Source organism: Dermacentor albipictus, chromosome 2, assembly GCF_038994185.2.
Source record: "Dermacentor albipictus isolate Rhodes 1998 colony chromosome 2, USDA_Dalb.pri_finalv2, whole genome shotgun sequence".
Taxonomy (NCBI): Eukaryota; Metazoa; Arthropoda; class Arachnida; order Ixodida; family Ixodidae; genus Dermacentor; species Dermacentor albipictus.
In genome coordinates this window covers 190,619,749-190,634,677 of record NC_091822.1, presented here as the reverse complement: position 1 = coordinate 190,634,677, position 14,929 = coordinate 190,619,749, and the positions used below count along the sequence as shown (strand labels likewise).

The window sequence follows — 14,929 nt, the reverse complement described above, 5'->3', positions numbered from 1 at the left end:
GTTTTAGTATCTGTGAATTCATTGCTCGTGCCTAATCACTCATTTTTAATTAATGCCTGGTTCCCACCGGGTGCACAGCTGGCAGGGCTTAATTTCCAGTGGCAAAAATGTATATCGGACTGATCGCTAGGGCGGCGGTTTTCTCGGCAAAATTCGCCTTTTTTTTTCACGCTTTAAGTGCTTAGCTCTCGAGTGTGAACGCTATACTCGCGTAGAGGAACACAACAACGCGCCCATGGCCTCGTTCTTGGCAGGTGAGCGGTGCGGCGTACTGGATCCAGGCACTGTTGAACGAGTTCAACCTGTTCCCGCCGACGACGATCCAGATCGTGCTCGCCGTGCTTTCCTCCGTGCTCACCGAGTTCATCAGCATTGACGTCACTGTCGCCACGCTGCTGCCCATCGTCGTTGACCTGGCGAGTACACAACCGCCACACGCTGCCCGCGCGTAGTGAACGCACGTACACACATCGCACGTGCACGTCATGTGCGCGCACACACCGGTGATTGACAAAAAAAAAAACGTTACCTTCTCCGAGCCCGCGGTATCCAGATGAAGCTAGGTCACCGATAGCGTTCTCCAAGCGAACCCGGTTAAGCGGCACGTCGTGTCCAGAAAAGAGCCCTAAAGAAACGAGAGGTGTTCGAGCATACGAAGATGTTCTCTGCACCTTGAAGATTCACGAAGCTTCAGAAAGTGGCTTCGGTTATTGAAAACACTGGTTGCAGTTTTTTGAACGTTTTTAGAAAATATTGATCAGGTCGCCACCGATTCCCGGTGTGCGTACAACAGTATTTGTTATTCCGAAGCTTCTGAACACCAAGTTGCCACGCTGCGATCTAGCTCACCTTCTTGCGCTAAGCTTTTAGGGCGCCTTTTCCACTTCTTTAGTGAGAGGCAAATATGTGCGGATCATTCCAAATTATTTCACGTCATTTGTAAAGGAACAGTAAGCAAACAAAAATTATTACGGCGAGAACGCACATGGGTGGCCCTCTCCTCTCGTTTACAATGGTATAAGGAAAGTAGTCGTAGAAAGCGGTTCGGCGATATCGCTAAATGTCTCCAAATCACTATACAGACAATAAAAACCCACGAATATTCCCAAGCACAAAAGCCCGCACCAAGCGTTTGGAGAATCCGACAGGCAAGTTGGGAGAAACGCGCCCAAGTTCTGCAAGTACACATGCGCATAGGTCGTTTATATGCACCAATCTCCAGAATGCAGTAAGTCTGATGAAACCTGACAAGCGTCTATGGCAAATCAGTCCTGCGGAAATCCTCAATCTGAAAAAAACTTCATGAAAGGAAAATATATCATCCGCCCGATGGTAGCGCGCTTCTACAGAGGAAACCTATGCGGGATTCTCAGAAATTTGAAAGCTTTGCACTTTTAAAAATTCGTAACGGACGCGGAACCCGGCACAAACGCCACTCCTGGGTGGTCACTCTTGGATTTCGGCGAATCAGGAGGCTATCAGATTGCAGGATGAAGCAGAAATAATCGATAACTTGAAGCGTAGGGGCACCGCGTGTGTCAGATCAGCTCCGCAGAAATCCTCAAAGTGGAGGAAGATTCAGGAACGGTCCAGAGCCATTTAGTATATAGGAATGGTTCACATAGCTTTGCGGTATGCTGTCAGGTGAATGTGACCCCCTGTTTGTGCAGGCCCTGAAGATACCCTGCAACCCGCTGTACTTCGCCATTCCCGTGGCGGTCGCGTCGTCCACGACGCTCGTCCTTCCCACGGCCGCCATGTCGATCGCCATCCTCGACGACGTGCTCACTCCGAGCCGGCGCAAGATGGTGAGCCACGTCGCGTTCGACCGTCCACGCACCACCAGCGCAGCCCTTGCGTGCGCGCTGCATCTGCCTGCGACAAAAATCAGGGTCACCGCCATATCGTGCGCTTCAGTGGTGGCTGTCTCCTTGATTATTTAAAAAAAAAGGAATTCGAGACAAAATGAAAATTTTTTGGTCACAGCGATAGCAAACATCACAACTCGCGCAATAATCGTCAATATAATTTTCTCAGAACGAATTCTTAATAAAGTTCTAATGAATAACTTTTGGGGCATTTCGTGACTGCCCAATTGAAGGCAAGTATTTAAAGTATAACCCTTTGCTAGACACCCTTCTTAATGCTGCGGCTTTGAGAGCACGTAATAAAGAAACGGCGGCGAAATACGTTGCTTGTTAATACGCGTACATATGTTTGTTCTACCTCTGGATAAAGTTACGCGTCAGTGTCGGGGTTGTTCTGCCATTGTGAATGTAAATCGCGTTGCGCGATTGCCTTAATTAATAATAAATTATGCACTTCAACATCCCGAAATTACACAGTTGGTTTGGGCGCTGTAGTGAAGGGTATCGAGTTAATTTTGACCACCGAGGGTTCGTTAACGTGAACCTCAGTCAACACACAATATAAGATATGTGTGTCTTTTTTTTCAGGGGTGAGGGGGGAGAGATTGTCCCTGTCATTGCTCTCGAGAGAGTATCGAGCTGTTGTCCACACGCTGGTACGGGCGCGAGACTATACAGTCCTCTTTCATCATATGTCACTCTCAATGCTGCAGCTCATCCACGGCACGGTGGTGAAGCTGGTGACGGTGACGTCACTCATCTTCTCGATGAACACGGTGGGCGAGATGCTGTTCTCGTGGAGCGAGTTGCCCAGCTGGGCGCAACAGCGGCCGGCGCCCAACGCCTCCTCCACCGCTGCCATCCAGCGGCTCCTCCGGGGACTCTGAAACGCTGCGCAGCTCGCAGACGCGCCTCCCGTGCGCTGCGCCGTGACGGGCCACGCCGAACTGCCGGTTGCTTGTTCGCGAAAACCTTGTTGCATTTCTTTCTTGATCTACGCATGCTTACGGAACGCTTAAGTGCAACGACGGCTGTTGCCCTACCACACCTGTTGTCGAGCCTCCTGGAAGACATGAAGGCGTTTTCGCGCACGTTGCGCGTGATCGGTAAAGGCTGCGCTCCTAAGCGAGGCCGCAACTCGCTCAGACCTCGGCCGCGCTCTTTTGCCAAAAACATTCGACCATGATTCTTTCATTCTGCTGGTGCATGTATGTCAAACATATAGTTCTATTTTCTAAGCTATATTGCTGTGGTCTTTTTCTACTCTTCAGACTACCCTCCGAAACGTCAAAAAATTAGCAGGGCTGTCAGCTCCTCGAACTCTTTCCCGTCCTAGCTCTGTCATCTTTCCGCCCATCCTACTCCTTCTTTATATTGCTGACCAGTGTCCAGGTGTCAGCCGCGCGCATAGACAGCTACGGTGTGGTCTGCAGACATATGCAGGCTTGACGATCTCTCTCTCTCTCTCTCTCTCTCTGTGTGTGTGTGTGTGCGTGCGTGCGTGCGTGCGTGCGTGCGTGCGTGCGTGCGTGCGTGCGTGCGTCCGTGCGTGCGTGCGCGCGCGTTCGTTTACTCCTTGATCAGGGGCACCTAGTAGCATAAGTTCTTTTTTTCCGTTGTAGGCAGATCTCTGTCGAACTCTATACAGCATGTGCGGGTAGGTAAGTCAACGAGCTTCTGTTTTTCCTTCATCGCTTTTATCGAACATGTGTCTCGGCGAAAAAAGGTGTTTATATTTATTTCACCTTCAGTATCGGGTTATAGTGCTCGGAAAGAAGAAATATCAATAGGTAGTGTTCCACGACAAATTGCTTTAAAAAGCACACACGCTAAATAAGGGCGTGTACAGACAGCACTGACTGTGACCGCGATACCTCACCATCTGATATGACGTGTACACACTGATTATGCATAATTTGATCGAACTAAAGGAAAAGCTATTTCTGATTCGACGCCTTTTCGCCATCAGCCCTCGGCTATTGGTCAAAAGTTTTCGGGCTGCACCCACTTCACCTGCCTGTCACGCGACGTCACGAAACCGCGAAAACTCGCCGCGTCAAAGTGACGTGTACGCGTTAAAGATACATTAAAATGCCGAACAAAACCGATTTTTTAAAATAGTCGCAGGCTGCTCTGTTCCGAAAGGAATAAAAGATGGCTGCCGCCGATGGCTCAGGTACTGGCTCTCGCTCCTGCCGGAGAACATGGGTTTATTTGTGTGCAATAAAACTTCTTGCGTGGCCGCGTAACATTTTCGAGCACTTTCGGCACTTTTACGACCTCGTTCTGCCAACTCTTCTTTGCTGAGGATCCGTTTTAGCTTCATTCCTAAGCTTCCGCTGCATGCCACCGCGATTGTCGACGAGCCACCGCAAGCTAATTAAGGGAAAGCGGACCAATCGCAGACTCCAGCACCACCCTATTCATCGGGTTACCGATTTTCAGTGCAGTGGCTCGACCCCAAGGAATCCCTCTCCACTTGAGCGTTCTCCTCGCCACTTGTGAGCCAATTAGACAAGACAAGCCGCTCAGTGTAGGCAATGTTATTCGTTTTTCTAGCAAACAAAAGTGATCTCCTATGAACGAGGAGAGCGTTTGATTGGTCTGTTCAGACAACCCTGCGAGTGACCGCCCGATGCTTGCGTCGGCGTTTACGCAAATTTGACGTCAGGAAATTGGAATAAAAACATATTGGAATAGTTTTACTTTATAGGGCCCCAGAAAACTATCATTTCCTTGGTGAACTGGGTATTTCCTAGACGATTTCCTTGAACTGTGCAAATATCACAGCCTGAAAAACCGAGCTATTTGGCTGGTTGATTTATCGGAGACCTTCAGGCACACGTTCTTTTTTTCTTTTTTCTTCCGACACGGGACACCGCATACTGAAGGTGGAGTAAATATATACACATATCGAGTCGAAACATGTGTCCCAAAAAACAGAGTGAGGAAAGGGCACCGAAATTTCAGGAACCCTAAAGCCCGTGAATGTTTTCGTTAATAAAGCACAGCGTAAGCATGCGTTCAATTTTTTTCTAACAAGGTGGACATTTCCTCTCTTACAATTCGAACTTTCACCACGTGCGTTCTGCGTGCACGCTCTATATATGTTGTTGTTCGCACTTTGCGTTTTAATGTTTTGTTTTATTATCTGAACTTTTTCTTGGTATTCTGACAAGGACTGAGGAATCATTTTAATATTGCAGTTTCTGAGAATTTACTCATCCGTAAGTGAGGTTTGTTTATGTATGTGTGCCCTTCCTTTGTGCACTTACCTGCGGTTTCTTCCCGCTGACATCAATAACGTTGACTGACGGAGCGATTGCGTTGCACGTTAGTATAACGTGTTGCTGGGCTGGTTGGTTTGTCCTTGTAGGTTTAAAAACCGCATATCTTAGACGGGACATTGAATTATCGCTGACCCGTCTAAGACGTTGCACGTTGCTGACTGTGGACACTTTGTCGAGCACCTCTAGTTTATAGTACTAAGCTGGAGGCGCGCGACAAAATGTTCAGTCTGCTAAGACTTGCGGTTAAAGTCGTTACAGAGGTTTTTGGATTGGAGCTTCGATCCGAGGTTTCACGATAACAGGCTAGGTAGTGCAACATAGTGCACTTTATTCGCTCCCGTGCATTTGCGAACTTTTCTAGGGTTGATTGATATATACGTGACATGGCGAAATCCATTACGCAAGACAGGCCATGAATCAGGAGGCAATAGAAAAAATAATCATAATTTTTTTAAAGAGAAGATATCAAAAGAATATTATTATCACATCAACAAATATTCAAAATTAAGGAGCCTAATTGTGTAAACTCGTTTATTGTGAATCTACTTATTAAGTTGTCAATTATGATGAGAAAAATAACCCAAATAGCATGACGATATCTTTGTATCATTTATGAAATTAAAAAAGGTATCTCAATCCCTCTCGACAATGTGCTTTAACTTGGACGTTTTCTTTTCGTCGTGTACCATGCGCTCGATAATGCCACCTTGTTTACTTCCAGCGAATATCATCTAGATTTTTGCAGGGATCCTAACATCCCTTCGATCTATAGTGTAGGACCTGTGGATGGAAGACGTGTATTCGAAGCTGGCAATTGCAAAGCTGGCGTGCACAGCTTTGCAGACTCGGCCAAACTACGGAGCTGTAAACTCCCGGAGAGGGACGGACCACTATTTTCTGGGTGCCTAGCTGGGTAATCCGTCTTTCAGTCCTTGCTCCAATCTGGAGGCGCCACTGCAGGGTGCTGACACACCCTTCGTTCCTTCTAAAAAAAAAAATTGCGTTAACTGATGGCCAATGAAGTGCCGTCTACGTCAGTGTGCTGAACAGCCGAGCATGCTATTCCTTCGAGGCAGTGATGGCGAATTAACACCAAATAGTACTGCATATGTCAACACATGCTGTTATTGTTGCAGTCTCGATATACGGCACGTGTTCGTAAAGGCAATTGAACACACATAATGAGATATTACTTTACAAAGACACAAACAATATCACACTCTTCTCCACGATCAGAGAAGTGTGATTTCATATCACAGAAGCGTCACGCTTTCACCTTCAACTATGTTTCGTTCTTTCAGGGCCAACGAGCGCGTTGTTCAAACGTCGCTCCATAGATTTCGCGACATTGTTCGTTTTTTAGTAATCTCGGTGTTGACACGGCGCGCGTCAGGAGTGCGGAGATATCATCAATTCCAACAAAGGCGCGCAGCAGCATGGCAACGCACTTTATTAGGAAACAACGCTACAGAAATAGTCCTCGAAGACAACTATCTCTGGCTTGCGTCTTTGCCACAAGCTCGCATTCACCGACACAGATTAAACTGGAAGCAAAGCCTGATCCCGGAATGCTACGACGCAACAATCCACTGGGCTAAGCACAGGCTGAACGTTTTCGCACCGGCGCCATACTGCGGGGAGGGGGAGAGCTCGCCCAAATCGCGCGTCACGCGCCGCTCGGGCGTCGTGGGCGTGCCAGCGTCCACCACCGGAGCAATCAATTCATTGCCGTTTTGCCGTTTAAGAAATTACGAGGTTTTACGGGCCGGAACCACGATCTGATTATGAGGCCCGCCTTAGTGGGACACTCCGGAAATTTGGACCACCTGGGGTACTTTAACGCGCAGCTAAACCGAAGTACAGGGGTGTTTTCACATTTCGTCCCCACCGAAATGCGGCCGCCGTGGGCCGGATTTGATCCCGCGACCTCGTGCTTATAGCATCCCAACACCATAGCCACTGAGCAACCACGGCGGTGTTTTGCTGTTTCAAGAACTGAGGTAATACGAAGTGTCTAGCCTTGACACGCTAGCTCATGCTTTGTTGTGTTACCTACGCGTTGTCCTATTATCTGTTTTCTTTGTAAACTGTTCTTCTGAATCACACACGGGTCACCAGGTCGCTGATGCGTTGTCATGGATTATAAATAGAGTGTTTTGTCCTATCCTATCCTCTGCAACAGAATTATATCCTTCCACAATGGCTTCTTGGGAGTAGTTGTGCTGGTAATAAGCCAAAACAAAAACGTGTTCCTTGCGTTTCGGTTATTTCTGATAAATTTTGCCAACGTTTTTAAATAGAGACGCACCAGAAACTTCAGGATAAAGCACCTTAGAATCTTAGCTTGGCGTACTTAATTTGCGATTTCGCCTCATTTACTACTTTCAAACGCTGCGTATTCATTGTGGTGTACGGGATTCATTGATTTCGTCGCTTTAGGACTTCAACGAACATCTATCTAATGGCAGTAAAAAAAAAAAGTCTTCCAGTCAGACGAACTGGAGTTTTCATTCCATTGTGATGTCTGATGTATTGCATTACCTGCAAATGTGTTTGTATTTATCTATTACCTGATTCTGTGACACCCACCCGTCTGTAATACCATCGTAAGAAGGCCTTTAGGAGCACTTCAAAATAAATAAATAATTAAATTGCCTTAAAGACGTCCTATATAATCAGCGACCTGCGTGCCGCACGAGTCCAGCGAAATCTCGGCCCCCCACGGGCGCTCGTTCCTACGCGTAACAACAAGGCGACTCCGCTCACAAAAACAAAAGGAAACAGTGCGTACTGGGGGGAGGGAAAGAAACGGGGCGGCCAGCAGTAACACACATCAAGCCTACTACAAGCACTGACAACTTTCACTCGAATACTAAATGGTTTCCAGGCTGAAAACTCGGAAATGGGTCGTGCTTGTCTCCAGTGCATGACAGATGAAAGTGGCAACCGGGAAAACAGTACACCCGGCAGGCGTCACTTTCCAGACTCGCACCTACAGGCAGCATCAGGCTGAGCACAATTAAAAAAAAAAGGAATCTGAAAGCAAAGTCGGTACCAACCCGCCAACTCGCGCACTCATAAACTAAACCAGTAAACGAGGATAGATTAGGAAATTAGGACTGGATAGTGAGCGATATCGTTGGGTGAGCACAGGATGTGAAAGGGAGGGGGCTCAAGCGAAACCGAAGACGACGCGAGGCGGACGACGGCGCTATTCGAAGACCGCGTTACCATTTTATATGTAACTCCGCGTTGAAAGAGCGTTAAAAACCCTGAAAAATAAAAGCGAAAGACAGAGGAGAAAGGCTCCCCGGCAAAATATTTTTTTGTTCGTCTAGGGCTCGCGTTACGAAGCGGGCGAACGTACAAAATATCTAGACTGTATCGCCCCACCTCGAGTGTGTCCCGTTCCTTTTTTTTTTTCTCGGCCACAGTTGTGCCCCGCTTTGACTCTGCTCACTACAAACAGTAAAGTCTCAAGTCTCTCTTTCACAGCCACGCACTCTCTCATCACTCGTGTCACAGTCCTCTTTCAGCAGGTCGAGGATTGGGCTGACGACGTCCAACTCGCAAAGCGAGAGCGTGAAGCGACGCTATCATCTGGCCCGGACGAGTGTCGGGGAAGGGCTTCTGGTGGGGGAAGCGTCTTCGGCCGACCGATATCGGCAGGCTCAGTCGTGGATGCGCCGCAGTCGCGGAGCCACCTTGGACATGAGGATGTCAATCGGGAGCTTGTCGTCGAACAGCGAGGGCGCCTCGAGGATGATGCAGGCTGAGCCCACGACGCACGTGAACGTGAACAGCAGCAGGAATAGTCGGTCCAGGACCATGGCCACGTAACGCCAGTCTTCTATGACCTGCAACGCGCGTTCGAGCCACGTGAGATATTTATTGGGCCAGGATCGCTGCGAACATGTCTGCTGCTGCAGCTCTCGTGATGCCGTGCGCAATAAACGTGCTCCTTCGCAAGCTTTCTCTAAAAAAACATACCATCGAAATCACCTACTACCGAAACCACGTACTACCACCCTTGTAAAATATATTCCGCAAAGAAAAAAAAAGCGCGACGCCCTTCCAGGCATGCACGTCCTTCCAGGCCTTCCTCTCCGTGAATATCTTCTCCATAAGCGAAGTAAGGATCGGCGTCAACTAGAGAGAGCGTCCGCAAAATGTCGGCGCGTTACAGGCAAGCAGCGCGCCGACATTCACTGAGAGACACCACGTCGGGCATTCGGCGCACCTGGTCAAAGTGGTCGGCATTCTCCATGTGCTGCGCGATGAAGCGCACGTTGAACACGGGCCTGGCCAAGTCCTGGTCGAGCAGGGCTCCCGGGTCGGCGCCGCCATCGGGAGGCGAAGGCAACGCCCGCGGAGAGGCGTCGTCCCCGCCGCTCTCGGGCGGCTCGGCGGAGTGGTACGCGCACAGCGTCAGTTCCTGCGCACAGCGGCGAAGTCTCGCATGACGATGGACGGGGGGAAAATGCGGAGAACTGGTTATCGAAGCTGCCGACCGGCGCTGAAAGCAACGAAAAGTGTCGCCACTTCAAGAAGCTACTAGAAAAATTCTGCACAAGCATAAACCTTCACGTTCGTAGTTTGGCTTCCGATATTATGTTCTGTTATCAACCATGTCGACATGTTTCTTTCGCTGTTGGAAAGTCACTAGCTTTTAGGGCAAGACCTCAGGAAAGCCTATGAAGACGTAAGAGTGCTGTAGCGGTCAACAGGTCATGGTGCACTCCATCGTCTAAAATGAAGTTACTTCGATATGTAAATGCTCGATTTGTGTATGAATTTGCTGGAGATTTGTCTCTGTGTACAGAGGAGATTGATTCGTTAGCCTTAACGTATCAGAGCTACATGTTTGTAGTAATGTACATGCCACCTGATGACAATATTGATTCACTTATTCAATATTTAGAAAATCTATTTCCCATTGTAAACGAGCTTAATTATACATTACTGCTGGGAGGAGACTTTAACGTAGATATGTTGAGCAATACATCTAAACAGACGAGATTTTCAGACATTCTTGCTTCCTTTTCCTTAAGAAACGTAGTCGCTATCCCAACGCGTATTACCGATACCAGTTCTACTCTACTAGACTTGCTCATTACGAATAATACAAATAGTACAAGACGGGCAGGCGACCTTGATGCCCCAATAAGCGATCCATATATTTAGTCTTTGACAACATAATTAATAAAAGGAGTCAAACCCTTCCTGCCGCTTAATTTCAGCAAATAAATCCACGAACACTATCTTCTTTCAGAGACGCAATTAGCACAATAAATTGGAGTAACGTTCTATCTTGTTCCTCCTCTGATTCCGGTTATAATGGTTTTATTGATACCCTGTGTTCTGTTTATATAAAAAAAATTTGCTTACAAAACTTTTAAGAGACCAAGGCGGGCGTGAAAACCTTGGATTTCTTCAACAATACTTAACATGATAAAAGAAAAAAATAGGCTATATCGAGAGCTCCTGATAAAGCGAGACCCGGATAAATTTAAAGCTTTTAAAGTATACAGAAACAAACTCACTAAAATACAAAAACAAGCTTAATGTAATTATTACTTCATGATGTTTGATGGTGTCATTGATTCCAAACAAACGTGGAATAAACTGAATTCTATCATATCTATTAAACAAGTGACTAACGATATTTGTGAGCTGTCTATCAACAATTAATTATGTAACGGTATAGTGCTAGCGAACAAGTTCAATGAGTATTTTAACTCATTGGTTGACAGTACTCATAATTGCGATTCATTAGCTTATTTGCCTCCCGCTCTGACTGACTCTTCGTTTGCAAATCCCACAGACGCACAGGAGGTGAAAAGTGTTTTTCGAAATTTCATGATGAGTAAAAGTAAAAGTAATAGGTGGCCAAAAATTAGAACCTATAATATTTATCTTAGATCACATATATACCTGCTTAGTACACATTTATAATCTCGCGTTTAACACAGAAGTGTTTCCCCAGACAGTGAAAACCGCTTAAGTACGGAGACAGGAGCATTTTAACAAACTATAGACTGATTTCAATTTTGCCGGTTTTTTCTAGGGGGTGCGAAAAACTTATTTTCATTCGACTGTCTAAGGTTTTTAATAGACATAACGTTATTACGTCGCTACAGTTCGGCTTTCAGTCAGGAATTGATTCTAAGAAATATACAAGCACAAAAACTTACCCTAAGAATATTCCTAGATTTCTCCAAGGTTTGACAGGATAAATCATTTTAAAATGTCAAAAAAACTCCAATGTTATGGCGTTCGGGTGTAATCTTAACTTTAATAAAAAGCTATTTATCAAATCAGCAACAGTGCGTATCAATCAAACGAGAGCTGTCATCAACCACGAAAGTTAAGGATGGGGTACCCGAAGGCAGCATATTGGGACCACTTTTATTTAATACTTTTATTAATGATATTGTACAAGTTGACAGCTCTGTAGATTATGTATTCTACGCGGATTACACCAGTCTATATATATATTCTTTTAATTCCTGATGACCTCATGGTGTCGGCAAATCAAGTACTAAATAAAATATATGCATGGACTATACATGGACTATAGCAAGTTCACTACACATTAATTGCTTTAAAATCATGGCTGTACTGTTCCGTGCGAAATCCGAATTATACGAAACGTCTCTCAAGCTAACCCTAAATAATAATGAAATTGAACTTTCCCAAACTGTTAAAACTCCCGGTGTTCTCTTTTACGAACATATGGCATAGAATTACCATACTGAACACATAAGCCATAAACTTTGCAGAGCTTTAGGTGTGTTGCGCCAGTGTCAGAATATATTACCTGTAAAACAAAAACTATTATTATATAAAGTTCATTTTACTGCACATCTATAATATTGTGATCTGGTTTGGTCGACAGGCTCTAAAGCATCATTAAATAATCTGGTCGTGCTGCAAAAACATGCCCTGCGGTGTATTGAAGGTACATCACATAACGCGCACACACCGCTCCATTGTTTATAAAGTACAGAATTTTAGGAGTAAACAGTTATGAATACAAGCTTTCGTCAACTGTTAAGTCATAAAAACGCAGAGGAAGTACCCTCTTACGTACGTTGGCCGATTTGCGACCAAATCCGGCCAGTCGCCTAGCTCGACATACAGAGAATTGGTATGTACCATGTCCTGGTGCTAATTATGGACTGCAAACATTACATTTGTCTTCCAAGCTTACTGAACAAGTGGAAATTAACAGTTTACGTATCTTGTCCAAAACTGATATGCTACGTATAGGATGTCCTGAATGTGCTATTCGTGTAATATTAGGTCATCTTTGTGATGGTTAATTAGTGTCATGGAATTATCTATTGATTTATTATTTAATGCTTTTGATGTATTTCAGAGGTTTATTTTATGCTTTGCTGTGACGGGCCACATGCGTGTTCCTTTTGTATTGTCGCTCTCCGCTGCCTGTAATTTTGTAATTTTGTTTTCCGGGTTATGGGGCCACCCAAGCTGTCGAGTGCAGCTTTTTGCCCATCGCACCTAACCAGGCTTATGTGTACTCTTATGTACCTGCCATGTGGTTTAATAAACTGCAACTCAAACTAAAACTCATTTGTACCTGCATGCCTCATCGCACGTGCCTTGCATGCCAAACATCTCGTTACGTTGAAATCACCGTAGCACATGCTTAATTGACCATTGACGACTGTATCGACTTGCGTCCATTTTTATACACATGCATAGCGATATGCGTTCAGGAGCAGGCACAAACAAGGGGCATGTGTGATTGCTTAGGCATTGCAAAATGTCGCCTCGACATACGTTTTATTCATCGTGCAAATGCATAGTGAACCCCTCTTCACTCAGTCCTTTCACTCCGCTTCCTGTCTCCCTGACAGGTAGTACGTATAGCAGGCCACAGGGCGCCTCAGTAAACATCACGGAAGGGTTGGAACTTGACGTCCCGTCGTTTAGCGCTCCCCGTAAAGAATGGGAAAACGAGCGTGCCGTGCGCACACAGCGCGCGTACCTGTAGCGGCGGTGGTGGCGGTGGCGGCGGCGGAGGAGACGGCGGAGCTCGGTTGTCGGCGGACGGCGTGGCATCGAAGCCCATGGCACTGGCATCGTCATCGTCATCATCGTCTTGGGGCCGTTTCATGAGGAGAACGGGGGGCAGGACCTTCAGGAAGACGTGCTTGACCCAGGGCGCCATCTTGTGCGTCGCCGGCGAGCGGAAGTTGACGTTGAGCACGGCGATGGTGACGAAGACGGAGAGGGAGACGAGCACCATGGTGAAGAGCAAGTACTTGCCGAGCAAGGGCACGGCCAGCGACGTGGGCGGGATGATTTCGGAGAGGAGCAGGAAGAAGACGCCCAGCGAGAGCATGATGGAGATGGAGAGCGAGACCTTCTCGCCGGAGTCCGAGGGCAGGTAGAACACCAGCACGGAGAGGAAAGAGATGGCCACGCAGGGGATGATCAGGTTGACGGTGTAGAACAGGGTTTTGCGCCGCAGCGTGATGTTGAAGGTGATGTCCGGAAAGGGCTCCTCGCAGCACGAGTAGAACTTCTCCTTGCGCCGCGCGGGCACCGCCATGATGTCCCACTCGACGCTCAGGTAGAATTCGGACAGGTCGATGCCCACCGCGATGTCGTTGGAATCGTCGCGCTGGTGCTTGTGCTTCAAGTCGACCTGCAAGTGTGCACAACTCCGACTCAAGCTTTTATCTCTATTTATTTGGCGTCAAGGGACGGCACACAGTGCCTGTTTTCTGTGCCTGTTCAGAAAACAGAGGCTTAGCAAATGACACATCAACCAAGCAATTTCTTTTCAAGCTCTTTTGCCACTGCTGCGTGCTTATGCCCACCCTTTTGCAAGCACCTGTTAAAACAACTGAGGTGAGCGCCAAGACAAGACGCGTGGGCTTCTTTACAGATACTCTAAACGCTGGCCAGTGTTCTACATTGGCCTGCGCATTTCAGACAGTAGCATTGAGCAGTGCTACACGCAATAAACACACCGCCAGTCCGGTGCGCGCAAGGGGTCATAGGTGGGCACTAACCGTGTATCCGTCATAGGTCCAGGATCCAAACTTCATGAAGCAGGTCTGCTGGTCAAATGGAAAATATTGCACGTCTATCTCGCAGGAACTTTTGTAGATTGCGGGTGGCTTCCAGATGACGAGGCCATCCGAATGGAGAATGGCTTTGGTCATGATGGTCACCTCGTAGTTTCCATCAGCGCTGCCCACAGAAAAGTGCACGGTGGAGACAGGAGCGAATGTCATATTTTGGCGACGCATCACAAACACAATGTACGACATGCTACGCAAACTGCAGTGTCACATTTCTGAAGTCCAAATTAAGATTTTAGGTAGTATCGTCTCTCTGGCATGTGTGGTGACGGAAAGCTGTGACACAGAAGTCTTGTCGTGTACAAATACGTCACTTCAAAGTCGCGAAGAAAAATGACAGAGCATAACTTTGATAGTGCCTACTTGAGCCACATATATCCTAGTTTTCGACTGTCGTGCCGACTTGCGAAACCGTCAGACCTCGGACAAACTAACCAGTAATACGGTACAAAATAGATGTGATTGGATTATTAAGCATGAGGTCCTGGAACAGAAGAGAAATTTCAGCAAATATGGCTGACAAATTAGGAAGAAGTTAAACTCAGCAAGGAGAAAGCTCCGAATTTAGACGCAGAGACATGTGCCAATGTAGAAGTATTCACCTAAATGTTAATCTGCAAGGACTGGAACAGGGAAGAGAAACGTCATAACA

The 14,929-nt window shown here is 46.8% G+C and overlaps 2 protein-coding genes across 9 annotated transcripts in view; one reads left to right on the top strand and one right to left on the bottom strand.

Moving 5' to 3' along the window:
* The window catches only part of LOC135920538 (Na(+)/citrate cotransporter-like), a 42,640-nt gene extending 39,530 nt beyond the window's left edge, over positions 1 to 3,110 (top strand). For all 7 annotated transcript variants that reach the window (XM_070534574.1, XM_070534578.1, XM_070534576.1 and 4 more), the window contains 3 exons: positions 255 to 416; positions 1,671 to 1,808; positions 2,582 to 3,110. In XM_070534574.1, coding sequence (XP_070390675.1) covers positions 255 to 416; positions 1,671 to 1,808; positions 2,582 to 2,755 — 474 coding nt within the window. In that variant the 3' untranslated portion in view covers positions 2,756 to 3,110. The remainder of the gene's footprint in view (positions 1 to 254; positions 417 to 1,670; positions 1,809 to 2,581) is intronic.
* A 3,479-nt stretch (positions 3,111 to 6,589) lies between these two features.
* LOC135919474 (acetylcholine receptor subunit alpha-like 1) overlaps positions 6,590 to 14,929 on the bottom strand; it is a 25,594-nt gene continuing 17,254 nt past the window's right edge. For both annotated transcript variants that reach the window (XM_065453320.2, XM_065453312.1), the window contains exons 4-7: positions 14,206 to 14,386; positions 13,173 to 13,835; positions 9,399 to 9,593; positions 6,590 to 9,015 (exon numbers count right to left, since the gene is read on the bottom strand). In XM_065453320.2, coding sequence (XP_065309392.1) covers positions 8,830 to 9,015; positions 9,399 to 9,593; positions 13,173 to 13,835; positions 14,206 to 14,386 — 1,225 coding nt within the window. In that variant the 3' untranslated portion in view covers positions 6,590 to 8,829. The remainder of the gene's footprint in view (positions 9,016 to 9,398; positions 9,594 to 13,172; positions 13,836 to 14,205; positions 14,387 to 14,929) is intronic.